Genomic DNA, 27,958 nt, shown 5'->3' on the forward strand with positions numbered 1-27,958 from the left:
CATATAGACCTCATTGGCCAGGGTTCACAAACCATTAAAATGATTGCCGCTTCAAAAAGCAGTATATACCCATTTCTGTTAATTCATATTTAGCAAGGGTTTTTGTTTGTAAAAAAAAAAAAAAATCTGTATAGTAAACAAGCCGCATTGCTTGTACACAGGCTCATTGGCAGTGCTTAACAGTTAGGATTAATATAAAGCTACATAATTTTCCCAAACGTAGCTTTTTACAGATTTCTGAACTCTAAACAACGTGCATTGTTGGTCATTTCATTTAGAGTTTTATGAGTCTGTTTCTTCCAGGCGTATGATTTGTCGTGATGTCCCCGCTCGCTTCATCGTTTCTTCTCGGTCAGTCCTGTCACCTCACCTTCATAGACAGCAACTGCAACGCGCCCCCTGCTGGCCGAGCTCGAGCCACAGGAACACGGAAGCAAATGCCGAGCGCTTGCAAACTCATCGCTTGAATCACCGAGGAGGGCACAAGGACATGAGCCAAGAGCTTGGGACTATGACTTCTGTGGATAGTTCATAAACCGTCATCGTATTATCTCTGCACGTCCACTCAGCGCCTTTTCATCCATACAGACGGGAACAGAATGGCATCGATTTTGCTCACCAGATCTCGGACTCCGTTGATGAAAACATCTAGGTCATTAAAGAACGAATTCAGAAAAGGTAATACAGTTTTTTTTTGTTTTTATACAGGAGATCGATCAGTATGTGGTTAATTGTATTGTTTTGAACACGATTTGAATGGATAATTGTAATTCTATCTGCCTTTTTATTTAGAAAAACGCAATGAGCCTTATGAACTGTCAAATGTGCGTCACGCAGAACTGATAACTTACAGGCGTACAGACAGTAACCGGTTTTGTTTTATTTATATAGGCCTCGTGACTAACATTCTCCTAATTTATTTACTGTTATTCATTCCGTATATTTCCAGCCATTTCATGTACACTGCAAATATCATGTATGAAAAGATTTCCATCCTAACACTGAAGTCAGAAAGTTCATGACCTAGCCACTTAGCTTTCAAACCTGGCACATACGATTATTGAACGACTGGTGAAGTGTGAGAGGCTTAAGTGATTAGCTAACCAGCTAAACTAGCTTCACAGATTGAGGCAGTCATAATCACCGAGAACCCTCCAACTTAAACGGTTTCATGGGATGCGTCCAGTACACTGGTTGTACTGGCACAGATAATGGAGGCTCACTGTAACCTAGTGCGTATGTGTCGGTGTCACACGTGCTTGCGCTTTGTGTGTTCATGCTCTGTTACTGTAAGTCATTTCTGGAAAATAACAGTGCTGAAACCGTTGTTGACCGGTGGTTGGTTTGTCTGCTCATTGTTGTGGTCTACACGCGAGTCGTTTCCACACTTTTATTATGGAGCGCCTTTTATTAAATCAGACACTGAATTATAGTTATGAACATCAGTATGTTGTTTTGCAGGTGTAGCCAGTCGGGCGCTCCTGTCTGAGAACGTCAGTGCGATCAACAGAAAGAAGAAATATCATTTAATGCTCATAAACGTGCTTTATATCGTCGTCATGTATGTGTATAATGCGGCTGTATATCATTTTAGAGCCATATATTTTGATCAGGTTACTGGAGAACAGGAGCTTGTAGCCTTGTGTGCTCCTGGAGGTTATTTGAGGACATACTGCTTTTTCCGTTTGGCGCAGACTGCAATGTCTGCTTCCTTATTATAGACCTGCCATAGTAAAGCATCTTTCATATAATGACATCTGTCCGTTAGCTTGACAATACTGTCTTTGGCCTATACATTGATTGCACTGGTTGCTAAAATTGGTGGGAATATTTTGATTCAATCTTTTGAATTCATTCTGTTCACATGAAAGATTCATTCAGTGGTCCAGGCATAACAATGTGATAATATCATATTAGTGAGTCATAAGCCCCTTTCACACATTAAACATGGTAAATTACTATAGAACTACCATATTGACTTTTACCAATAAATACACACTTATCTTATACGGGTAAGATACCATTCTAAATGGATCCAAAATACCGGTAGACTCAGATGTCAAATCTTTGAAATTACCTTTAAATGCTGTGTTGTTTTCTTCATCCACTTGGATGAGAAGTGCTTTGGTTTCATTATTTGTTCAATTTGACAACATTGTTTTTTTTTACTTTTTGATGACAGGCGGAAGAGGATGATCATACAGAATGTATTTTTCTCGTAGCACACGAGACACATAATAGTTATAGTACTGCAGTTTCTGTAGTACGCAATAATAACTGCAGAACTGTGCTGATGAATTGAAAAGAAGGCAGGGTCTCGGATGCAAGACAAAGTAAACAATTAATAGCAGTGAAGCTTACTGTAAATAGCTCAGACGGAGCTTTATGATTGGCCCAAAGCAAACTTCTTATGTTAGCGCGTTCTGACCTCGTACATGCTCATACCTGTGATTCTATTCTTTGTTCACACACAGCATTACACGGGTAATTAACTGGTAATGTTACAACTTCTCTTTCTTTCAGGAAAATGGCCAGAACAGGTTTACCTGCATTTTTGAAAAGGTCCTGTTCACTCATGATTTCTAAATTATAATTTACTAGTAATGTAGCTGTAAAGACTGTATGTGTGAAAGGGGCTATAGAGTCACCCTACCCAACGTGGTAAAAAAAAAAAAAAATTATATATATATGAATTTGTACTATGTGATTTCGAATGATATCTGTTCATCGGAAACTCAAGTTTTGATTTGAGAATTAAAACTAAAATTGTTTAGAAAAAAAAGGTCCACTCCTAAACCTAGCTGTCAGTGGGGCGTTAGCAAATCATATGAAAGCATACAAATGAGATTGTGCAAATTCACCACCAATTTGGCAAACCGTAAAATAAATATGAACTGCCATTAGACTGTGTTGCCCTACCCCTATTATTTACTGTCCCACCTCCTTTTGTAGTTCCTCTGCACTTTTTAGAGTTCTCCTCCCTTTTTGGAGCTCTCTGGCCTGCATTATATCTACTTGGTGACAGGTTCTTATGTTTTAAAGACACGCTTCAAAATGGAGAGGTGTCAGTGAACGAAGAATATAAGTCAGTCCATAAGAAATAAATGGTAACAATTTGGTTAAAAACAGACAGACACACACACACACACACACACACACACACACACACACACACACACACACACACACATAAAGAAACCATCACTAGTTTCAGGGAAATAATGCTGTTTTTCTTTCCACAGAGACCTAAACACTCTTTTTTTTTATGTGGTTGAACCAAATTTCAAAACTTGTTTAGTAACACTTCAGGTTTCATAATCCATCATTTGTAATTTCCCTGATTATATAACCAATATAACCAATAATAATATTTTTAATCATTACAAATGACAAATCAAAGCATATCAAAAAATGTTTAATGCAACCTTGATAAATGTATGCATCTAATTTAGATTTAATTTAAAAATTCAGTTTTCTTTAAATAAATGATGGACATTATACAGTACAATTAAATGGCAATAAAACCACAAATCTCTAAACCTTGCAGCGGAAGCAAGTGGCTTCAGCGTTATACCTTGTCTAAATGAAATAAAGCCCATGCTCTTTTGCTTATTTTCCCAACCACAGCGTTGCTGCCACAATCTGTAATTGATTTCGAAATATACTTGAAGTGCTTCCTTAGAAACCTCAGTAACTCCCATGTGTGGACTTTTTGTATCAGCTAGCCTGCAGCAGTGTGGTCTGACAAATGATTAACTACTAGCTTTGCATGACAGCCTATAAAGTAGCGGTCTGATCTGGATGTGCATTGTTAGGTGAACGAATGCTGAATAGCTTTCATAACATTGAGCCTTTTGTTTGGAAAAAACCTCAACCTGCCAATAAGCATGACAACACTGATTAGGACCAAAATTAAAAAAAATGTTAAAATTGGCAGAAAAGTTTGAATGTTTTGTTCATGTTGCAACTTGCATCAATGTTAACAGTCAAAGAAGAGTTAACTCAGAGATACATTTGCAATGAAGTCTTAACCTACATTGTCTCTTGCCAGAGATGGGGTTTTCTTATTAGGACACTAGCTCAATCCACAGGCTTCTACCAAGCTGGTTAAATGTACCAGCACAGACTGTGACTTGTCACACACAACAAACACGAGTGAGAAGCAGTCTGCAGAGTTTGTGCGCTTCTGTTGAATGAGTTGACTGTCCTATTACATATAGGTTCAGGGAATCAATGGACTGAAACAACCATCACTGTAAGTTTGTTCATTTGAATAGAGATTATGATTGTGCACTTGTTTCCAGACATAAATGAAGTATATCTGTAGGACTTGGTACCCTCCACTCTAGCTGTTTTATCACACTCTTAAAGGGACTGCTGCTTCTGATAAGACCTTCTCACAAAACTACAGCCCTGAATTCTGGCGGAGTCAGACTCTATCAGTGAGATGGTTTCATAAGGGATAGACAGCCCCCTGAGCCCTGCAAAAAGAAGTATTTCATTATATTAACATAAATATTTTTATGCGCTGTAGCGTGTTCTTGTTGAGCATGTGAAGATGTCATTTTTCTGTGGCTCCAGAGTGATTAGTCACATCATGGCATTTACAGCTCAGATGTTGTGCCCAGAATTAATTGCCCATGTGCCAAGCGATGTCAGCATGCAGGATGTGTTTTCTGCTGTTGAAATGAATGGGAATGTTAACGGATAGCATTATGAAACACCTTGGTTGGATTGCTTGAACATTGTTTACATTCTTTAGGAAAGTCAGTCTATATGAATTGCTTATTGTAGCTGACTTTACACATTAAGCTAGGATAGTGGAAAGCATTTTGACATAAAAAAACTACACCCTGTACATTTAATACCAACTACTCCTATCCATAAGATCAGCCAATCTGTTACTTAAAAGACATATCTGAATATTTGAAGCAGTATTCGGAATAAAATCATTTTGTAGACCTACCCTTATATGACGACTCTTTCTTCAACTCAATCCTAGACACACCCTGGATCTGTTGCGCTTGTGTAGTTTCTAATACCTATAACAGAAAGGAAGATTTGTGACCACAAAGTTGGTCATTTTTTTTCTCCACCCTTAAAGGAACTTAGTCAACACCCATGATCCTTTACAGCTCTCCAAGTTCAGGTTCCTTCAACGTCATCATTATATGCAGGCCGTGTTTGAATTTAAATTTACAGTCCCTTGATTCTTTGACTTATTCTATTCTGTTCTATTCTATTCTACACTCTTATAAATAAAGGTTCTTTATAGTGGAAAAAGTGTTCTTTAGATTATTAAAATGTTCTTCACTTTAAGAAAAAAAAATATTTTAAGAACTGTTCTTTTATGGCCTCACTGTGAAATCTCTGTTTTGAAACCTTCATCTTTAAGAGCATACTATTCAGAGAACTTTGTTGTCTACATGCAAATACAAGAAGAATCTTTAAGAGCATACTATTCAGAGAACTTTGTTGTCTACATGCAAATACAAGAAGAATCTTTAAGAGCATACTATTCAGAGAACTTTGTTGTCTACATGCAAATACAAGAAGACTAACCAGCGGATAGAGATCTCAGGCCTTCAGTCAGAAGTTGACTGACCTTGAGATGTGAGGCCAGAAATCTTATAGAGCTAAATATAGAGAGAGAAAGTAGACCGAAAGCATTTATTCTTCAATGTGAACATCCTGGCTTCAATAGGATTAGGTTGCACCGGGGGAACTTGGCCAAGGGTCTTACATGTGCAACAAACATTGTGGCAAGCAAGACAGAGATTAGGCTTCACCGGGGCATTGGAACAAAGGTCCTATGCCATAGTACTAAAGGTAAGTGGGATGAGAATGGATTAATTATGGAGTCTGGCCTCCTCCTTTGTCTCTGATTGGATAAGTCAGAGAATCATGAGACTGTTAAGTATATGTAGTAGAGATTGCATGAGGGAAATGGTTCAGGAGGAAGTCAGATTTGATAAATTGCTGTATTTCAGGGAAAGGGAAATAGTATGCTTATGTGCATGTGTGGGATACAGACAGAATGGGTGAGAATAGCTTTACTGGCTTACTCCAGATAAGGGAGTTTCCTGAAGCTATATTTACTGTAAGTAGAAGGACATCCTGCAGTTATAGTCCACTCCTTCACTTTTCCTTTTTAAAGAGGTTCATCCAAGAATGTTAAATCTATCAAATATCATTTGAACTTCAACATATTTGAACTTTAAACATGACTCTTGGAGACATGCAAGAACTAATGCCGTTTTGCATCACTCACATCAAACCTAGCGCAACACACCTGGCTGAAACGGTTCGAAAAACTCAACCCAATATCTCTGCTTTTAAAACTGGGATAGGATAAAGTGTTTTATGATAATGACACAATAAGCAGGAGGTTTATCTGGTTTAGGTCTTTGAATAGACATATTTAATTCTGATTTCTTGGTTTAGTAAAATTTGATTAGGTTGAAATGTGATCTTGATCTGATGGCTCATCTTGGCACATCCAAGTTTTGATTTAGGAGAGTCATATTCTACTTTGTTTCTCAGGTGAACACATGCTTTCAACAGAAAATGGGTTTGTTAAAAAGGAGCAGTGGGTTAAATAATGAGATATTTGATTATTATAGATTTAACTATAAACAAAAATATAGCACTTTTGCATATGGATTTGGTACTAGTTTCTAGCAATCCACTTCCACAATGCAATTCCCTTCACTTCAAGTTCGGTGGTTTCCTCATATTCAGACTTTACCCTCTTTTCTCCTGCTGAAGAGCTGTTACTAACTTTATCTTGAGTTAGACAGACTTAAATCTGCTCGGTCATCCTCGGGTATCTGAGCTTGTCATAGATGTCGAGCGTGCTTGTGAAGGTCATAACCTGTGAAATGCTACTCTTGAACAGCTGATTGTGTGGTCTTATTTAACTGTACTGTAGTATAACAAGCATCCATCCAAGGAAAAAAAAAAGTGAGCTATGTAAACTCTTCACGGTAGTGTTTTTGTGTGAGGTCTGTATCCTGATGTAACCTGTATTGAGATGGTGTTTTCAATAGCTGGATAAAATCATTTTAAATGAGTAATATTCAAGCATAGGCTGGTTCTCTTACAACTTAACAGCAAGACCAAGTAATATATTTTGATGCTGCACATTCCATAACATAACAACATTAGATCAATGAAGATTGAAGAGTAAAACCATTAGCTATTTAGGAATTAATAAAGCAAGGGGGTTTCAGGGGGTCGGCAAAAATGTGAAAGATTTTTATTTATTTATTTTTTTTTACAAAATGTATTTTACGGCCGAAAAACTGATTAATTGATCATTGTAGTTTTTTTTTATCTTTCTAAAGATGTAGTTTTTAACAGTGAGGGTAAACAACAAATATGCATATAGTTTTGTAAACAAAAAATGTGTTCATAGATAGGCTGCTACACTCTTAACTTTATAAAAAAGTTAATGTTTTCCAACGATAATTTGCTTTAGTACAATGCCTGTTATTACATTTCAGAAACACTTAGGCCTAAATGCAATTTTGTTGTCTTTATAACATTTTCTTAATTATTAAGAAAATATATTGAAATCTCAAGTTTATTGGTTCCTGGAATTAGAAAGTTTGAAAACCCCTGAATTGCGGTTTGTTGATGTAAAGTATTTTGCATAAGTTCCTCCATTGCTCTTTTTCTGATACAATCACACCTGGGACCTTACACACCTTCTTTTGTGTGTCCTTTTGATTGGCAGAGGTGAATTTTTTTCCCTGGCTCTGCTTGCAGAAGTGGCATGAGACCAAGTATTTACTCTGTCCTTTTCCATGATCCTGTGCTGGCATGTAGCCTCTAGCACTCTTTATGACCCTCTTATGTTATCATATCATCTTACCATGTATAAACACCCAAATACATTACAAGAGCAAGCTTAGGACACTGGTTTGTACCTTTAGATGTTTGGGCATGATGTTCTTGGAGCTATGTAACATTACTTTGTGGGTCCATCCTTATTTATAGTAGTCTCATATGTTTACTGTGTGATATATTTATGATATCTGATGTTTTTTCTTGTCTCTTACTCTCTTTCAGGAAAGTTGTCAGAAGGCATATGCTTTAACTGCACTGCACTGCGGTTAGCCACAAACAGGTAAATGGAACTGAACATTGGGCCAATAACATCATATGAAGTTATAATGTCATAATGAAGAAAAAATATGTAATAAAAAAAAATGTCATTATGTAATGATTAAAAAAAATGAAATAATAGCCTACTTTAAATAAGAAACTAAATCCGCTTGGAGGTGGCGGCAAGTCAAGTAATTGAGTCATTCATTCAAACAATTAGTTCAAATGGCTGATTCATTTAGTCATTGAATCATTCAATAAACAAAACAGAAAATATTGTGTCTAAAATGTAACTTTAAAATGTTAACTTATTGTTTATTGAACTCTTTTATATAATCAATATTAAATATATTGTACCGTTTTCATTTTGCTGCTTTCAAATTGGGTCTTTATTGAAAGATTGTAGACTGATGAATGATGTCTGTTTTCAGCAGTCATGGTGTTCTTGGAGGCAGCATGTGGCCTCATGCCTCATCTGTCCTGTACCTTGACAATTCATCAGCACTTCAGCAGCGCTTGTCCAGGTCACCTCGCCTTTACTGCGCCATCTTCGTACCTGACCATGCCCTACCTGTGCACACCCACTCCACATATCCCAGGACGCTAGCCTGGCCACAGAATACCCCAGTCCGGTGGGTACATACTACAGGCCGTCTCCATGATGATTCAAAGGTAGAGCGTTCTTTGCGTACACTGAAAGATCGCAATAAAAAGCTTGAAGAGGGAGGACCGGTGTACAGTCCGACAGTGGATGCAGAACCTGTGCGACGGACAATACGTCAACGCGTGATTGACGAAGTGAAGCACTATTATCACGGGTTCCGCTTGTTGTGGATAGACACGACCATCTCTGTGCGGATGCTCTGGAGGGTGCTGAACGGACACATTCTGTCACGCCGAGAGAGGAGACAGGTATATACAAAATTAAATAAGGCTTTTTAAGGGGTTGGCACTGATTCTAGTGTGTAATTTAGTAGCATCAATTCACAGAAATAAAATTTCAATAAAAAAAAAACAAAGTTAAAAAAAATTCTGACAAAACAGAAAGAGAAAATTTTGTAACAATTTGTAACAATTTATATCATGTAAACTATTTTTCTATCTGCTATTTCTAGTATTTATAGTTACATTTCATATTTTAGGAGTGGGTTCTTTCACAAAGGAATCCTTATATTTGGGTGTCCTTGGCCTCAAAAAGTGTGGGAAAACCCTGTCCTAGAGTGTCTGAAAGATAGCCATTGGATGACTGAGTTGATAGGATTGCACCTTCCCAATCAGTCTCCCTCCGTGCCAGTACGTATTAGATAATAACTGTACCCTGACTCCTGGAAGTTGCGTAGCAGCTAGCCAGTCAGATTGGAACATTAGACAAAGTTGAACTCTGCTCAAATATCTTTAAGAGAGAGTTCATGACAGCATGATTGTGTTCAAGTGCTTGAGATTTGGTAATTATAAAGTAGACATCAGACACTTTTGTCCTTAACTGCAGTACTGATTTACGAAATGCTAGTATTTGCGATGAAACTCCCTCCACACATATGAATGGGTTCAAATTTGGGTCTATAATTTTTTTATAGAAAATACAAGGAAACTTGTACCACCCTGGGCTTGAGTAACGCTTGTACGCATAATTGTCTTTGACCTGTCAGTGCTTATGTAGTTTTTAATGGTGTAATTTAAATGGTTTGTTTGTCTGTCATTGCCCTGTGGTTTTAACCCAGTGTAATGTAATTAAGTCATATATAGTAGGATTTGGAGTTGAAGATTAGAATTCTTCCGTAGTTTAATCCCAGTCCTATAAAGCCTGCCTGGATCTCTTCTATAGCTGAATGATTTAAATTAGTGCCCTGCTGAGTCTTCAGGGAAAAGTCATTAGAGATTACTCTGTAAGTCAGAAGGCAAGTGGAAACTGAATACATTCTAACCAGCTCACATGACTTCTGGGATTCCTGAACCCTTTAAAGGGTTAGTTCACCCAAAAATAAAAATATTCTGTCATCATTTACTCACCCTCATGTCTTTCCAAACCTGTAAGACTTTGGTTTCTGTCCTTCCATTGACAACTACGCAACTACCACTTTGACATTTCAAAAAGTTCATGGAGAGATTGTAAAACTAATTTATATGATTTGAGTGGTTTTGCCCAAATTTTCTGAAGAGACATAATCGCTTAATACTCTGAACGGATTTAATTTAGGCTTTTATTCACATATAAACATCAACACACACATCAGTTGTGGTTAAACGGAAGCTCAAGCATGTTCACTTGACGTGCAAGAACCATTGAGGTTCATTCTCATGTTACGCAGCACGTTTGAGCTTCAGCAAGTTTGGTTGAGCTTCTGTTTATGTTCAGTGATCAATGTTTGAATGTGAATAAAAACCTAATTTCAGTCTGTTCATCATATAAAGCGATTGAGTCTCTTTAGAAAATTTGGACTAAACCGCTCAGTTCATATGGATTAGTTTAACGATCTCTATGAATTTTTTGATGCGTCAAAGTGGTAGTTGCGTAGCTGTCAATGGAGGGACAGAATTGTTGTTGTTTTTTTAGCAAATTTGATCACAAATACCTTAATTTCTGTTCCGAAAATGAATGAAAGTCTTATGGTTTTGGAACGACATATGGGTGAGTAAATGATGACAGAATTTTTATTTTTGGGTGAACTATCCCTATAAGATGATCCTTTTGGGTCCAATTTAGCATCACTTTTGAACAAATTAAATAATATTTAGATTTAGTTATAGATATATTTAATCCTATCTATTCATTAAAAAAATGCAACCATTCATCCAAAGAATTCAACCATCCATCCAAAAATGTTAACCATCCATCTATCCATAAATTTCAACCATTCATCCATCCAAAAAAATATTTTATCCAAAAATTCAACCATCCATACATTAAAAAAATTCAACCAGCATTTTATAACCCTGCAGACGTCCCGGTCCCTCTAGTTGTTACTTGTAAGGTGCCGATTTAGAAGAGCTCTACTTTTGTTATTTTAACTTACATAGTTACATAAGATAGGTGTGGTTTTTTTATCATGCCCTCCTTCAATCTGATTAATGTTCTTCCTATTCTTCATCTCTCCCTTTCTGAGTAGTTTAATGATTGATAGATCAATACAGCTCACTTTGGCACCTAGTTGGCCACTAGCCCAGGCTGACTCCAGTAAAGCGATGCCCCCCTGAGATATGTTGTCCTTAGGACAGAAGTAAAAGTGAGGTTATTTGAGGCCCATGTGCATTAGCTTTATGTTCATTAGGTGCTATTACCATTATTGAGCTATCAAACTTAAAATTTCAACCTGGCGAACAATAAAATAGGTGAAAGAATAAACCTATTAAGGACTTTGACTTGGGCCAGTGAGAAACTACTCAGATCACCCTATTAGTCATGGCAACATGGATAATGTTTTTACACGGCAAGCAGAGAAGCTCACATTTTAAGAAAAAATCAACATAGTCTATATTGCTGGGTCAATTCGATTAAAATGTTTGGAGCCAGTTCCATTTTCATTTATTTATTCATTTTATTTCAGCAAGGACCGATTAAATTATTCAGAATTGACCCTAAAGGCGTTAATAATGTTACAAAAGATTACTATTTCAAATAAATGCTGTTATTTTAAACTTCTATTCATCAAAAATTATCAGAGTTTCCACAAAAATATTAAGCCTAACACCTGTTTTCAACATTGATAATAATAAGAAATGTTTCTCGAGCACTACTCGAACACTACTGCTCTTCTGTATTGTATTTGAGTTTTCAAGCACACAGCTGATTGTAGCTATCACATGTTTTATTACACGTCGTCTCTGTTAGCACAGTGCTAATACCTTCCCAGCCTCAAATTCTCAGACGGTCTCATGACTCGGCCTGTTGTAAATTGACACTCTAGTGACTATCTATAACTGTATGAAGCCTTTATTGCATTCTAAGTCACTATGTACTGGAAATGTCTCTCACTCTCCGAACAAACGGTCTATCTTTGGGTTGCTAGGATATTAATGCCCAACATTATTAATCCATTACATTACCCCTATCATTTTTCCATAGCCATGGCGATATTATTGAGGAGTTATGTTTGGTTTCACTCTGGTGATGATTATATGAAGCTACTGAGATAGAAATACCACTTACTTGTAGTGTTCTGGAAAATGTTTTGAAATCATTTGCTGCAAGCTAAAAGGGGCCATTTTAACGAAAGTATCACTATTATTGCTTATACTTTGTAACGTATAAGTTAAGTGTTTTTGTTGTTGTTTTTAAAGTTCCAGATTTGTTGTTCTTGTTTGTAGGGCTATAATAATAATAATAATTGCACTGTAAAATTAATGTATTATTATTACTACTAGTACAACTGCTAATATGACTAAATTAAAATATTAATCAAGCTGTTAAACTGTTTTATACTTAATATGTAAAATTTAAAATGTGTATTTATGAAACCATTATTATTATTGTTATTTTACACTACAAATGTAAAGTTAAAATGCTATTATAAAATGCCTATAAATGTTAAACCATCAAGCCTTTGCACGGGCAAGCACCTTTCACATTTTCTTCAAAAAATCTTAAAAACTTAAAACAAGCTAAAATCATATTATCACATTCCTAAAGCATTGGTAGATAGTTTTCCCACAGCATTTGATCTTAAAACATCCACAGCTAGTGTAATACTCGTGTTTTCCACAGCTAGTGTAATACTCGTGTTTAGGTAGTCATGGTTAGTTGTTATCAAGAGCTTACTGAAGTTTTCTTTATATTTTGTGCTCTGTCAACATTAGAATTGTGAGGTATGCTAATGCCTCCGCCTCAGCTAGCATCTGTCTCACCTCACTCTCGCTATTCTTCTGACCTGCTTCATCCTTAATCCTGCCTATTCACAACTGGCCTCGCACAGCGTGGGTTCCTTTAGCTTTTGATGTCAGTCATCAACCCCCTTCCCAAGCCCTCTGTCCTGCTCTCTCCCTGCCTCTTCCTTTGGAATGCCCTCACTCTCTTTCTCCATCTTCACTCACTCTTTCCCTGAATATTTCACACTCCAGGCCTCCCTGATTTCCTCTTCTCTTCCCCCTCACATGCTCTCTGTCTCTGTCTGTGGTGATATACATGTCAATGGGCCAAACACAAAGGCTCTTTTCAGGCCTGCCTGGTTTAAATTCTTTCCTATAGGGCCGCTGACACACAGGTGGAATAAGTAGAGCAGGGACCCCTCTTATAAAGCTGAAGCTCCTTTGTTATCTAACCTCTCATTTTCTAAATTCATCATGTTTCATCAACTATTAGATATGGCTTGATGCAGGAAGTCAGTTCTTGACATATGGAGTGGATGCACCGATGGCCTGACTTTTGTTGGTCTCTGGTGGTATCATCATGATCTGTCCATGATTCTTTATTTTGTTTTATAATTATTTTGTTGCTGTTTTGTTTTATATGAAGTTTTAGATCTGTCAATTTTTTACTTTTTTGTGAAATGCCGGAGGAGTGAATCATACCTAAACATAACCAGGTCATGTTAAAACATTTTTTTTTTTTTTGAAATAACATCAATAAAATACATTTATTTTACAAAGTATTCTAACACAATGATTTATATTATAATATTTTTTGAATGCACCATTAGGGTTTTTACTTCACTATTAGGTCTAGACGTTAGGCAAACCATCTCTGATCAATAATTACGTTTCATCACTTAAGCAGCCATTTGCTAACATCAATGCTGTCTCATATTAATTGCAGTTCCTGAGGACGTGTGCAGATGTCTTCCGGCTTGTGCCCTTTTTGGTCTTTATCATCGTACCATTTATGGAGTTTCTGCTTCCTATTGCAGTGAAGCTTTTCCCAAACATGTTGCCTTCCACCTTTGAGACACAGTCTATAAAGGTATGCTGACCTTTTGAGTTTTAATCCATAAAAACCTTAATTGTATTTCTGTCTTAGTCATGCCTCTTACGCCAAACCTATGTGACATCATATAATATCTCGCTCTCATGCTTTGTGTGTGTGTGTGTTTTGCAGGAGGAAAGACTGAAAAAGGAGCTGAGAGTGAAGTTAGAGATGGCCAAGTTCTTGCAGGATACAATTGAGGAGATTGCACTAAGAAACAAAGCAGCTAAAGGCAATGTAACCGAGGAGTTCTCCACTTTCTTTCAGAAGGTAGATGATGGTCACGCATGCTCAGCTCTCATCCTAAAAAAACAACTCTGTTGCTTCTCCACCTGATTCAAAACTCAGCTCTGTATTGCCACCATGTGGTGATTCTCATAAAGTGCTCTTAGATGGGACTATACTCATAAGTGCTATGAATGAGAACTTATTTTGCTGCTAACTCTCTCTCTCTTCCCCTTTCCTATTCCCACCCAGATACGAGACTCTGGAGAGAGACCCAGTAATGAGCAGATCATACGTTTCTCTAAGCTGTTTGAGGATGAACTGACCTTAGATAATCTGACACGGCCGCAGCTGGTGGCCTTGTGCAAGCTGCTGGAGCTGCAGTCCATTGGAACCAACAATTTCTTGCGCTTCCAGCTTATCATGAAACTCCGAGCCATCCGCGCAGACGACAAGGTTAGAACCTGTCCTGACTCAGCCAAAGTTGTGTGTCAAGACGGGTCAAATACTTTTTCATTGTGATCATTATTTATATCAATTACAGTATGTCAGTTTTGAATCATTTAATTAAAATAAATTATCATCTAATCAATTGAAATAATTGTCCAGTCCCGTGTTAGATTATACTGTACTATATTTAATGCTTAAAGGAGAAGTTCACTTTTAAAATGAAAATTCTGTCATCATATACTCACCCTCATGTTGTTTCAAAGCTGTATAAATTTCTTTCTTCTTCTGAACAGAAAGGAAGATATTTAGAAGAATATCAGTAACCAGACAGTTTTTGGGTCCCAATAACTTCCATAGTAGGAAAAAAATATACTATGGAAGTCATTGGGACCCAAAAACTGTCTGGTTACTGATATTCTTCTAAATATCTTCCTTTCTGTTCAGCAGAAGAAAGAAATTTATACAGCTTTGAAACAACATGAGGGTGAGTATATGATGACAGAATTTCATTTTAAAAGTGAACTTCTCCTTTAACTATTTTTACAATGACTTTTTGCCTCAATAAACTCCTAATTACTGTTCATTAACAGTTAGTAAGGTAGTTGTTAAGTTTAGGGATTGAATAGGATTAGGGATGTAGAATGTGGTCATGCAGAATAAGACATTAATATGTGCTTTATATGTACTAATAAACTGCAAATCCTAGTAATATGCATGATAATAAGCAACTAGTTAATAGTGAGATTTGGACCCTAAACTAAAGTGTTACCAGTTTTTTTAAAGACGTCTCCTATGTCAGCAAGGCTGCATTTATTTGATAAAAAATACAGTAAAAACAGTAACATTGTGAAATATTATTACAATTTAAAATTACTGTTTTGTATTTTAATATTATTTTAAAATGTGATTTATTTTATGTGATGCAAAGCTGAATTTTTAGCATTATTGCTCCAGTCTTCAGAGTCACATGATCCTTCAGAAATCATTCTAATATGCTGAATTGGTGCTCAAGAAACAGTTCTTATTATTATAAACGTTGAAATCAGTTGTGCTGCTTTTGTGGAAACTGAGATACAATATTTTTCATGATTGTTTGATCAATAGGAAGTTCAAGTAAAGCATTTTTTTCAAACAGAAATCTTTTGTTACATTATAAATGTCTTAACTGTGTCTTTTGATCAATTGAATGCATCCTTGCTGCTTAAAAGTATTAATTTATTTTTAAAAAATGTAACTCATAGTGGCCACATTTGTGAAACTTTAAAAAGGAATCCAAACCATTAAAGTACTTAGGTTTTTGTGTCATTATGTATTTGGTGTATAAGAGTTCAAAGCAAATTAAAACAATTATCAGCAATCGTATTGGCTAGAATGTCTATATCAGTTTATTCCTAGCTGATTTCTTTGCACATGTGTGTGATTGACAGCTGATAGCAGATGAGGGAGTGGACAGTCTGAATGTGAACGAGCTGCAGTCAGCATGTCGTGTGAGAGGGATGAGAGCTCTGGGTGTGACGGAGGAGAGACTTCGAGAGCAGCTTAAACAGGTAACACATGCTCCACATCCCTCTGTTATTATTACTCCCCAGTAATACGTCTTCTCATCATGTATTTCACATTTCTGATCATGAATCACTGATCAGTGGTTGGAGCTTCATCTCAATCAACACATCCCCACATCTCTGCTGCTGCTGTCCCGGGCCATGTTCCTGCCAGACACACTGTCCCCTGCAGACCAACTTAAAACCACACTACAGAACCTGCCAGAGATTATGGTATGCACACAGTACAGCTGGAAAATACAGTATATACAAAAATTGCATTAAATATAGGTTAGGTTCATGAAAAATATAGTCATATACATACAGATTTTTCTGGTAAAATGAGTGTGTTTGGTCACGTGTGCTTTCACAGGGTAAAGAAGCGCAGATGAAGGTGGCAGAGCTGGACTTCTCAAAAGTGGATAACAAGACTAAGCTGGAGGCCACGCTACAGGAAGAGGCAGCCATCCGAGAGGAAAACAGAGAGCGGGAGTTGGAGAGACTGGCAGATGCTGCAGAGAAAGTGAAGGAACTGGCAGCACAGGTCATTACAGTCACTTTCAGTCTGACAGTGATACCTGTTGTACAGTTGAAATGTTTATGAAAGGTTTATATATGTTTCCAGGAGGGTGAGATGGTGGAGTTGGAAGCAAAACGACGGGTGGATGCAGAACATGCTCTTTCCAGCGTAGACGTGGCCATCCATTCAGAAACACTACGAGATACTGCACCAGTGCTGGAGGGTATTAAGGTAACAAAATGACACAAAGATAGTTTCTTCTCTTAAATCTGCTTAAACTTTGGAGATGTGTTGTTAAAGCTTTTATTAAACATTATTAACATGAAACAAAACCCAAAATATTTACATGAAAACACAGGGATGATGAACTTTGTAAACGTGCACTACTGTTCAAAATTTGGGGGTCAGTATTTAAAAAAAAAGGAAATTAATATTCAAATTCAGCAAGGATGCATTTTATTTTTCAAAAGGGACAGTTAAGTCATTTAAAATGTAAAAATAAAAAAAATATTTAAACAGTTATTTTAAATTGGAACATATCACAGTATTACTTTTTTGGCTGTATTTTTGATCAATTTTTGAATTCTTTCCAAAACATTAAAACAATCTTACTGACCCCAAACATTTGAAGGGAAGTGTTCTTTACTAATGCACTGTTAACCATTATAAAATAATATTTGCTAATATGAGTGATGCAAGCTATTATAAAGTGTTTTTATAACCCTTTTAACGCAAATCAGTCCACTCAATGGCCCTTTTGGCCATGCCTTTAGTCAGCTATTTTCTATCTTGGAAATAAACTTATTTATTACCAAGATACCAAACATAGCCCCATTCTGCTTGAATGGGGAAAAACAGAAACATCCAAAACTGCTAATATACTTTTTTGTACTACAATACCAAAAATGGTTTAGTAGGACCAACCACGTCTTTTATATTAAATGATTTCAGCTAACGCACTTCAACTTTCCAGAGCAATAAGATGAAGCAGGACTTAATGCAGTTCTTTGCAGTTTACATGACAATAATTCTGACGGTGATATTAAGCTCTGCATTCATCCTTCATACCTTCTCTGGTGTTACTTATGACTGTGTTTGTTGTTTGTTTGCTGTCATGTTACAGGAATGGCTCTTTCTCTGTTATTATGTGTTGTGTATTATTTTGCGTGTTTATTTCTCCAGTTCGAGCAGTGGCAGAGGTATCTGCGCATTCAGGTTAGATGCTGAACTGCTCCCCATCTGGAGACCACCACACTGACGCTCTGCTCTCCTAGTCACTTTACTGTGTGCTTTTCCTTCATTTACAGTTTCAGAATCTGAACTGTTGGTTTAGGGTTAGGCTTAGACTCTTGTAATGCTTGTTATTTACAGCATAAAGGCCCTTGCACACTGAGTGCGAAATTCGCGTCCGGAATTTTCGCACGTTAAAAAATAAATACAACCTCACGTTATGTCAATCACACTTGCACACTGCCTCCGAAACTTTCGTCCGTCAAAAAAAAAAATCATATCGGGTTCGATTTTCTGCGTTTTTCGCATCCGTAACAAGCATTTGAATGGTGTTTTGACAGTTTTTTCGGATTTTTTTGACAAAATTTCGGATTCAGTGTGCAAGGACCTTTACAGGCACAAAAATGACTGAATCAAATGCACATACTGTTGCGTGAATACAGTGATTTGAAAGAGCAGAAGTCTTGTGTGGTTATGCCTGCGTCCTCCTTTCCACTTCACTCCAATTCTCTGTCCCTTTATGAGTATGTGTGAGCCTGTAGGACAGTGCGTATGTAAGATGCAGAAATCCTAATGGTTGTTTGTCTTATGTGGCTCAGAGGCCCACTGCATAAGCCTTAAGATGTGTTTCAGTTGGTTTTAGTGACCTTTCTGTAATCACTTTTGCTGAATGGAAGACCTTCCTTTCCTCTGACTGATCCTCTTATGTCTCTGCATCAGTGTTGGGGAGTAACTTAACTACACTACACAAAAGTGTGACCTGTAGTTTAAATGTTTTCAAACCAGCGTTGCTTTTCCAATAACAAGTTACACTACCATAGTACCATTAAAAAGTGTGGGGTCAGTAAGAATTATTATTTATAATAATTATTATTTTATTATATAATTATTATTATAATAATTATATTTTATTATTATTATTATTATATATATATATATATATATATATATATATATTAAATGTATGTACTTTTATTCAGCAAGGATTCATTTAAAGTGACAGGAAAATACATTTATAATGTTAGACAACTGTTTTCAGTGTTGATAAAAATAAGAAAGGTTTCTTGAGCAGCAAATCAGCATATCAGAATGATTTCTGAAGGATCATGTGACACTGAAGACTGGACTAATGATGCTGAAAATTCAGCTTTGCCATCACAGGAATAAATCAAATCAATTTTAAAATATAATAAAATAAAAAAGTTATTTTAAATTGTAATGTTTTACGATATTACTGTTTTACTGTAAAACCAAATAAATATAGCCTTTGGGAGCATCAAAGACTTAAAAAAAAAAAAAAAAAAAATCTTACCAACCCCAAACAGTGGTGTGTATTCCCAAGAAGCAGCAGTGTAGACTGACAATTTTGTTATTGTGTTGTCTTACAACAAAGCAAGCTGAGGCAATAATCAAATGTTCCCAGCAAGAATATATGCGATAGTGAGAGTATTCATCATTTAGATATTCATCAGTTTGTGCACAGTTCATATCATAAATGAAATGCTGCTGTTTATCATCATGTATTCAAATCAGTTATATAGAACATTTTTATACAGTTCATTGTATATATCTAGATTAATTATTGTGTATACATTTTGTTTTAAATTTATATTTAGTGCTATGCCATCTAATCAAAATCCTCATAGGTTTAGTGCCAAATAGTTGTTAAAATAATCATTTAATAAAACGATCTTCTTTTTTAAAGGGTAGCTTAACTGTAGTAAAACTACCGTGTAGCTTGAATATTGGTGACTTTAAGGAGCCGAACCCACAGTGATTTAAGCAAGATTTTGGTATGGATAATGATTCTATTTAGTTATTTTATTTGGAAAAATAGCTTTAGCTAATTAAATAAAAAAGTTACAAAGAATTTTCATCCATTTTATATACATTTCATCCCTAAAAGTATTTGTTATAGACTTTATACAATTTCTGGCATTTGCACCTAACTCTCACTTGCACCAAAAATCTATCACTGATTCAAAGTTTCCCCAACACTGCTGTGCATGTAAATGTGTGTGTTCATAGGAGTGAGTGTTGATGGACACTGCGTGTGTCATTTTTCAGGGGGAGGAGATCACTAAGGAGGAGATTGACATGCTGAATGACGCCTGCACCAAACTGAAGGAGCAGAAGAATCTCCTCACCAAAGAGAAAGAGGAGCTGGAGGAACTAAAGGATGATGTGCAGGAGTACAGCGAGGTGTGCCATCCAAGAGAGACAATCATTAACAAACGGTTCATTTTCATTTCTGTCGTAAACATTTAAACGTGTGGTCCACTGTGTTTCTCTACAGGACCTGGAGGAGATAAAGCGAGAGCTATCCAAGACGGGACAGGAGAAAGTGGTGGAGGAGTCTAAGGCAAGTCAACGTCTGTTAAAGCGAGTCAACCGAATGATTGGAAGAGTGGATAAGATCATCACTGAGCTGGAGAAGGACAAGGTGGTGTTAGACGGACAGATGGACAGCAGCACCACACCACCAATTGGGTAAGAGACTTTGATTTGCTGAACGAATGGAATTTTTTAATGGAGATTTTGGTTTCTGTGTGTGAGTGCATGGGAGTATCCACGTTACATCATCAGTAATGCATGATGAGATGTTGTAATCAACACAGTAAAATGGTGGTGGAAGAATGACCTTAAAGGTTGTAAACACGAACCAAAAAAAGGGTTCCCAGTCCAAATAAAAATAATTTTTTGTTGTTTTTTAGATTGTTCTTTGAGAAACATAGTGACTTGCCAAGGTAAGCACAGGAGTGACCTCTCGCCTTCTGTTTCGTTTCCTCATCAAAAGAATGAATTTGAAAAATTTAACACTAGGGATGCACCGAAATGAAAATTCTGGTCCAAACCCGAAAATTCTGGATGCACTTGGATGGAAACCGAAAATTATTTTAACGTTTTTTTTGTATAATTGCATTAATAGTAGACTTTTTAAGAAATGTCAATAATTGTAATGATACTAAATGTAAAAGATACAAGCCAATAAAATAAAATCATCTTTTTTTTAAAATAACACTAAAATTTGACAGAAAATATATTAATAATAAATATCAATATATTATTCTTTATTCCGTTCTATGCAACAGAATCAGATTTATCAGATTTATTTTTTGACCAATTATCCATGATATTATCCATTATATATTATCAGAGCATGTGAGCAAAGCATAGCAGGGAGCGCATCAGTGAACAAGAGGGTAGCGTCATTTTACCAGGGTTGCCCAGCACAGGTACAACAAGTATACTACTACATAGTACTGAAAATACCATTATCGGCCGATCATTTTCGGCAGCCGAAATTTCGGAGCATCCCTATTTAACACAAATACTAAATATTTTAGGGGGTCTAAAGTGTGATTTCATTTGATTGAATATTTTAATCCATCATCGGTTTGCTTGTCATTTCTTTTACTAGTCATTATGGATTTAATCAGCTGTGAGATTACGATTGTTCTCTGAAATCTTCCTCTTGTTCATTGTTCTCAGTGCTGCAGGTAAAACACGGATCAATTATTTTAAGGCCTTTATTTTAGTCCTCTGTGAAACTACAAAAAAGGCTTGAATGATTTAGTGAAAAATTCTTAAAGATTCGAGAATCAATTTCTAATTACGATTAGTATCAACTCCAAAAGCACTCGCAATCGTCTCTCCTGGGAACCCTGCACGGCTGTCTTGGCATGCGATTGGTTGATCATTGAACTTACTCATCCTCCACCATCTTACCCGCTGTGTTATCAAGCAACCGTTTCCTGTATGCAGTGTGTTCTTGTCCTACAGGGAGAATATAATAAGCATCAACGAGCTAATTACAGTCATGAAGCAGATCCAGAGTATTCCTGAACACAAGCTGCTCAGCATCGCAGACGCACTCGACGAAAACAAGGATGGCAAGATAGACATTGACGATGTCCTCAAGGTAACAAGATGGGGCTTCTTTGGTCACTCATTGATTTTCCTTCTTTTTCTGTTTGGGTGAATCAGCATTTTAGTTTGACTGACGTTTATCTGGCGTGTGTGTATGTTAGGTGGTGGAGCTGATCGATAAGGAGGACATCGATATCTCCACCAGTCAGGTTGCAGAGATCATGGTGATGCTGCAGAAGGAGGAGAAGTTGGTGGAGAAGGAGAAAGCCAAGGAGAAGGTCGAGAAGGAGCAGGCAGCTAAACTCCAAAACTAGACTTACCGTGTAGGGGAATGGAAGAGATCCTGAAGCTATTGAAGCTTTTTCAGGTCTAATAGTTCAGATTCAGAGTGAGGCTAAAAACAGTGCGGACCTCCGCACTATATCCTTCATATATATATGAATTAAGAAAAAGTTCCCAACATTTCTTCCTTTGTTATAGGTAAATGATTTCCATGTTGTACTAATTTGTTCCCATGGTTTATTGATTCGTTCCCTCGCTTTAGTTAAATTGGGGCAACAAAGTAGTACAAAGTGGAACTATTTAATAGGTGGTGGCTACGATATCTTACTTTTCCATCAAATGTCATGTGCAGTGCGCCGTAAATTCAGAGATGAATTTGGAAAGAAGGTTTGTTCGTTTGTTCATTTGTTCTCGAAAGGCCCCCTCTTAAAGGTGGAGTGAGTCATTTCTGCACCACTGAGCTGACTTGTTGGGCTGGACATAATGCCATCAGCACAACCAATAGCATGAGTTTGGTGAGGAATTATCAGTCATTACTTTTGTGGCACAGAAATTGCACACTTCAGCTATAAGATGCAAAAAAAAAAAAAAGTACTTTAATTGTACTGTAAATTTACACCCTGGCAGTGATGTCATTTCCTGAGATCTGAGGTCATTTCCTCTCTTTTGCACATTACATCACCTGTCACCATCATTCCACTGCTCATTCAGTTTGATTTAATTGCATTTTTATTTCTTTTCAGTTCACAATCTATTTTCATGAACTTGTTGAATGTTGCTCAGAAGACATTGATATCTCACTTATGTTTATTCAATAACCAAAGAAGGTTTGTTGCAGATTTTATGCTTCATTTAATACTTGTACATACACATTCAAGCCACCAAGCACTGCAGCTTTATGTCACACACCAAAGGTCTGAAATAGTATTGGGACGTATATCTTCAGCACTTGAGATTTATTCAGGGCAGAAGTTTTTGTACTGACTTGAAGACGGTAGCAGAGTTAGATTCCTAGTTTTTGATGTGCGTTGTTTATTCCGCTTTTATCTCGGGTTGATTTCAGCATCACATTTACATTGTGGCCTTAGCATTCAAAAATCCCTCAAAATCAAATCAAGGGAATAAATTGAGATACAGCTATGATAACATTTAACAGTTCAACATTGCTAGTTATTTGCATTGTATGCTAACAGTAAATATCTGTGCATTGGGCGTCTCTGTTAGCTGGCTTGGATTAATGATAGATGAAGAGTGTTTGTTAATGTTTGTATGTGTGAAAGAGTACCTTGGAACCTGAAAGGCAAAAGATGGAGGTCAGTGCAGACAGAATCAGGGTACAGCTCAGCCATCCAGTCAGTATGTGGCCTGGATGATGGCTTATTCCTTACATGGAGAGAGCGGCAGCAGTATGTTCTCATTGCAGAGCACCTACACTAACTGGAATGTGTCGATCAGCATGAGCCTCACACGCTTACTGGTGGCGTGAGTCTGGAAGCATAGTTTCACAGGGCACATAAGGCCGGGAATACATCATCTTAACCCTAAACATGTCATGGCGAGGGACCAGCATGTCCAACCTCAAAGCACAGTTCCTGTGCTGTGTCTCAGACGGAGTGTCTAGGTGCCTATTTCACATTGTGTCCCTTAAAGGGATAGTTCACCCAGAAATGAAAATTTGGTCGTTCCTAACCTTTATGAGGATATTAAAACAAAATTCTCGCTGCTCTTTTCCATAAGACAAAAAAAACAACATGAGAGGGAATAAATGATGACAATTTTCATTTTTGGGTGAACTATCCCTAACTTACCTGGGGGACCCTTAATTATAGTAACGGCATTTAGGCCTTTAACTATATTCATGAATTAGTATTATCATACCGTACGATAGAAAAAGTGTTTTTTGTTTTTATTGAGCGAGTATTTTATGCTAATGTGTAATTGCACTATATTCAGAGCTTTAATTTTCCTATTTGGCGTGTTGATCTAGACTCAGGAAGATGCATGTAATGTCTGTTTGCACATTGAGAGATATTTTGGGGAAACTTGCACACTTGAATTTTTAAAGTGGTAGATATATGATGAATTTTTTAGAAAGGTATAAAGATACCTTACAGATTGTGTTTTTTTTTTTTTTTTTTGCGATTTTTAAATTTAATTTATAGAAGATGGTGCATGTGCATATAAGTGACCACAGACTGAACGGATTAAAGATATGATGTAATTATCCCTGGAAACTAATTTACTGCTTAAGCTTATTTAAATGGATTGAAAATATTATTTATTTTCCCATTATAAGACCTGTACTTTGTGTCTTAGTATTTTTTTATTTTATTTTTTTGACTATTCTGTATTTGTTAGAAGGTTCAAAACCTAAATACTGTTACGCTAGTTAATTTGTAGACTGAACAATGGGTGGAAATGAGTGATATATGCAAAAAGGTTTTTGAAAATCAGTATGACGCAAAATAATACATTTTATTTTATTGTTCATACTGCCGATGTAAACATACTATTTACATACAAGTGGTTCCAAAGTCAAATAAAATCAAACTGATCTCTAAATTGAATGCTATTTTCCCTTTTTATTTTTGACTCATGCATTTCATGTTTCATATATTTTTTTGTCTTTTTATTATTATTTAATGCTTTGCTTTGATATGCTTTGATGTCTGATGCCTTTTCACTCCCCTGCTGCATTATTCACCCGTTATCACTGGCAGCATCTCTGCAGTAATAAAATATTTCATTTGACTTGTAAATTCAAGTATTTGCATACATGTGTATATATATATATATATATATATATATATATATATATATATATATATATATATATATATATATATTTAAAAACCTGTCAGAAACATCTAGTCCGATGAGAACATCAGACGATACAAGACTGTAGGAGAGTCACACGTAAATTGAGCTAGAATAATATCTGAGGTGAAATGGCATAGAAGTCCAGTTAGACTGCCCTGTGCTTTGTTAATAACTATTTTCCAGGATAAATTTTTATAAGTAAGGATATGTTTAAAGAACTGAATTGAATTGAATTCTAATAATTCTGCACATTCCCTGTCTTTCTGATAAAGAAATTGAGATGCCTTTTTCCATTTGAGGCTGCAGAAAATTATTTGGAGCACTTTACAAATTTTAATTAGATCCTGATTACAATTTAAAGCATGACTTTATCCTGATTTATTTAGCCTTGAAATCAAAGCGTCATTTTGGTCTACAATAGAAATTATGATTTTTTTATGATTATAATTATTTTTTTGAATGCTCACTCTTGACCTTCTCTTATAATGCAACAGTACTTTTAGAGTTTACTTCATAACTGGACTGTTATTTATAAGATGAACCTGGTCTAAGGTTTTAATTCCAAATTTATAGATACATATATTGGGGTATGATAAAGTATTGAGGTTATTAAAGTATGTGAAGGCCTTTCCCATTCATATTTATTTTATGTTTGAAGAATAGCAATATTTACCAGACCACATGGTGGTGCTATAGTCTTAGACAATGAAGGTAATCACAGCCATGTGAACATGTTGCTGTTTGCAATGTATGACATATTATTCATAAAGTCAACCCCAAATGAATGCAGATGTTATGCACCAGTTATTATGTGCATTCGTATGAGTAGTAGATCATAGGACAACTGACAAGAGACGATCACAAGTGTAACAATTAGTGTTGGTTGATATAACAAGCACTGCAGAAAAGAGACTAACAGTCAGCATATTATAAGTGTCTTTAACTCAAACAGTCTGACATCCAGACTAAAAAATGACGTGAAATTATGCCGTCTACAATAATAACCTGTGAGGACTTGAAGTGGGCTGAATAACTGGAGGGAGAGTCACAGTAAATCATGTGGGCTGGTAAGAGGACATTGCTCTGTATATAAGAGGGCTTCTTGGTTGTAATGACACCTAAAGTTCAACAGCTCTTCTCTGGCCGGCCAAGTTTATATTTTAGGTGTTGCGTGGTGAAATAATACATATTGTATGTTGCTTAAGTCACTTAATAGACATAAGTGCTGAGAACAATTTAAAAACATTGAATGGTGCATGCTTTATGTCAAGTTCAATAGGCAAGGGACTCTATCTCCCTATTTTTGTACACTTAAAACATGTGAGAAGACATGGAGAACATGCTTAAATTCTCTAAAGACCCTCATCTACAACACACTATTAGCTTATGTAATTATGTATTCTCTGTATAATAATCTCTGTGTTAAGCAGATTCTTATATTGTAGCACTTGTAGCTTTTTGTTGATCACCTTTCGCAAAAAATTATAACAGTAATGCACTTAATTTAAAACTGCTGTAAGTGATGTTTTTTTTTTTTGTTTTTTTTTAAACCCAATGTCTACTACCTGACAGAAATCACATTTTTAAATAAGGTCTTATAAACAAAAAAATCAGAACCGTTAGGAGGCGGGGTTACCATTTGAGACCCTTGGAAAAGACGGCAGTATTTAGGAAAACCTGTTTGGGCTTAGTCATTAATTTTGTCAATTCCATAAACCTTCGCCAGGTGAGACACTATATTGAATTTAACCTGTATAAAAATAAGGCTTTGAGGGATAGACTTACAGTCTTTACAATAGCAAGCACTGTATAAAGGTCATAGATTGCATAACTTTCAAAACTGTTTTATGGAGTTTTTGTCTATTCAAAAATTTTTTTTTTCTGGAAAGATGTTTCGTCAGCTGAACAATTGGCATGTTGTTAAACAACAGTATAATTCATTGAACGTACTGTACTTCTATCCCACGCAGCCTCATTTCCTCATTTTCGCGGCTTGTCAAAAATGAAATATGGTGCTACCCTGGTTACGGTCTATTAGATGCCATATTGATGCAGGGATTTCTTTAAATTGGACTTGTCTCCTAAAATTTCTCCAGAAAAATGTAGCTTGATTGCTTTTCTTTTGTTTATATATTTAGACCACAGAATGTTTGAGAGTATGTATGAAGAGTTTACATCAGTCAGAGGTCTCTCATCATGCTGTATCACTGTACTCTATTACTCATTTTGCAGTGTATTGAATGGCAGTATAGCACTTTCCTGATTGATGAATGTTGAATGTACTTTGGTGCAATGAAATTTTGTTGAAAAGTTCTTGGGATGGGGTACAGATGAGAAGTTTTTTGCTAATAAATTGATAGATAATGAATTTGTATTGTGCATATACATAAATGTACATGCTTCCATTATTGGAAGCCTGTTTCCACATCAGAGTAAAAAAATAAAGTGTAATTGTGGCTCGAAATGTGACTTATTCACAGTTACCTTTTTTATAACTCTGAGGTAGAAATGGCTTCCATATTCAGTAGATTGTACTGCTTTATTTTTTTTCATGTTTGTCAACTGCTTTAGAATTGTGCAAAAAGACATGCAAAATACCAGTGTGTGTAAGTTTAGTGTGCACTTGTGTCGACTTGAGATGGAATTACACATTGAATAAATACACATTGAAATTTTGTCTTTGGAGAGACGTGTTTTGGTGGGGAAAAGTTCTGTCTTTTCGAGAACGCAGTGGAAAGAGTGCATGGAGGCTGGGGAATGCTCACGGAGCAAACATTTACACTAGACTTACGACACTGAGATGTTGCTGACGTCAGGAAAGAACACTCCACTTCATTCTCTCCAGCTCGCTTGGCTCACACTATACTATGGGGGCAATGAGACTTCAGCTGGGTATGACGAGTGGAGCCGTGTTGTGTTGCACTTCTGTTTAATTAGAATTTGACATGCTAGAGGAGACGCTTAAGAAGCTTTCGTGTCAGTTTGGGTTTGAGGGTGGTGGGTGTGTATCAAAGG

General features: G+C 36.3%; 1 protein-coding gene across 9 annotated transcripts; it reads left to right on the plus strand.

Moving 5' to 3' along the window:
• Nucleotides 1-401: 401 nt before the first annotated feature.
• letm1 (leucine zipper-EF-hand containing transmembrane protein 1) lies at nt 402-24,694 on the plus strand. Of its 9 annotated transcripts, none has more exons than XM_079854917.1 (16): nt 402-678; nt 8,074-8,131; nt 8,541-9,021; nt 13,859-14,002; nt 14,138-14,275; nt 14,483-14,686; nt 16,108-16,227; nt 16,324-16,455; nt 16,595-16,765; nt 16,847-16,972; nt 17,924-17,956; nt 20,039-20,173; nt 20,268-20,461; nt 20,686-20,718; nt 21,755-21,893; nt 22,003-24,688. In XM_079854917.1, exons 1-16 carry the CDS (start codon nt 600-602, stop codon nt 22,153-22,155), a joined length of 2,340 nt encoding a protein of 779 aa, XP_079711043.1. In that variant the 5' UTR covers nt 402-599; the 3' UTR covers nt 22,156-24,688. The 9 variants fall into 9 exon arrangements, with proteins under 9 accessions (XP_079711043.1, XP_079711042.1, XP_079711045.1 ...); XM_079854916.1 differs by having other exon boundaries at nt 8,544-9,021; nt 21,737-21,893; XM_079854919.1 differs by lacking the exon at nt 20,686-20,718 and having other exon boundaries at nt 22,003-24,694.
• Nucleotides 24,695-27,958: the final 3,264 nt, after the last annotated feature.

This window comes from Squalius cephalus (assembly GCF_949319135.1).
Source record: "Squalius cephalus genome assembly, chromosome: 21".
Classification (NCBI taxonomy): domain Eukaryota; kingdom Metazoa; phylum Chordata; class Actinopteri; order Cypriniformes; family Leuciscidae; genus Squalius; species Squalius cephalus.

Coding starts and splice junctions, on each gene's coding strand:
- letm1 (XM_079854916.1), top strand. CDS start 600: ATGGCATCGATTTTGCTCACCAGATCTCGGACTCCGTTGATGAAAACA. Junction 16,766..16,846: donor TGAAGGAACTGGCAGCACAG/GTCATTACAGTC, acceptor ATATGTTTCCAG/GAGGGTGAGATGGTGGAGTT. Junction 20,719..21,736: donor AAACATAGTGACTTGCCAAG/GTAAGCACAGGA, acceptor TCCTGTATGCAG/TGTGTTCTTGTCCTACAGGG.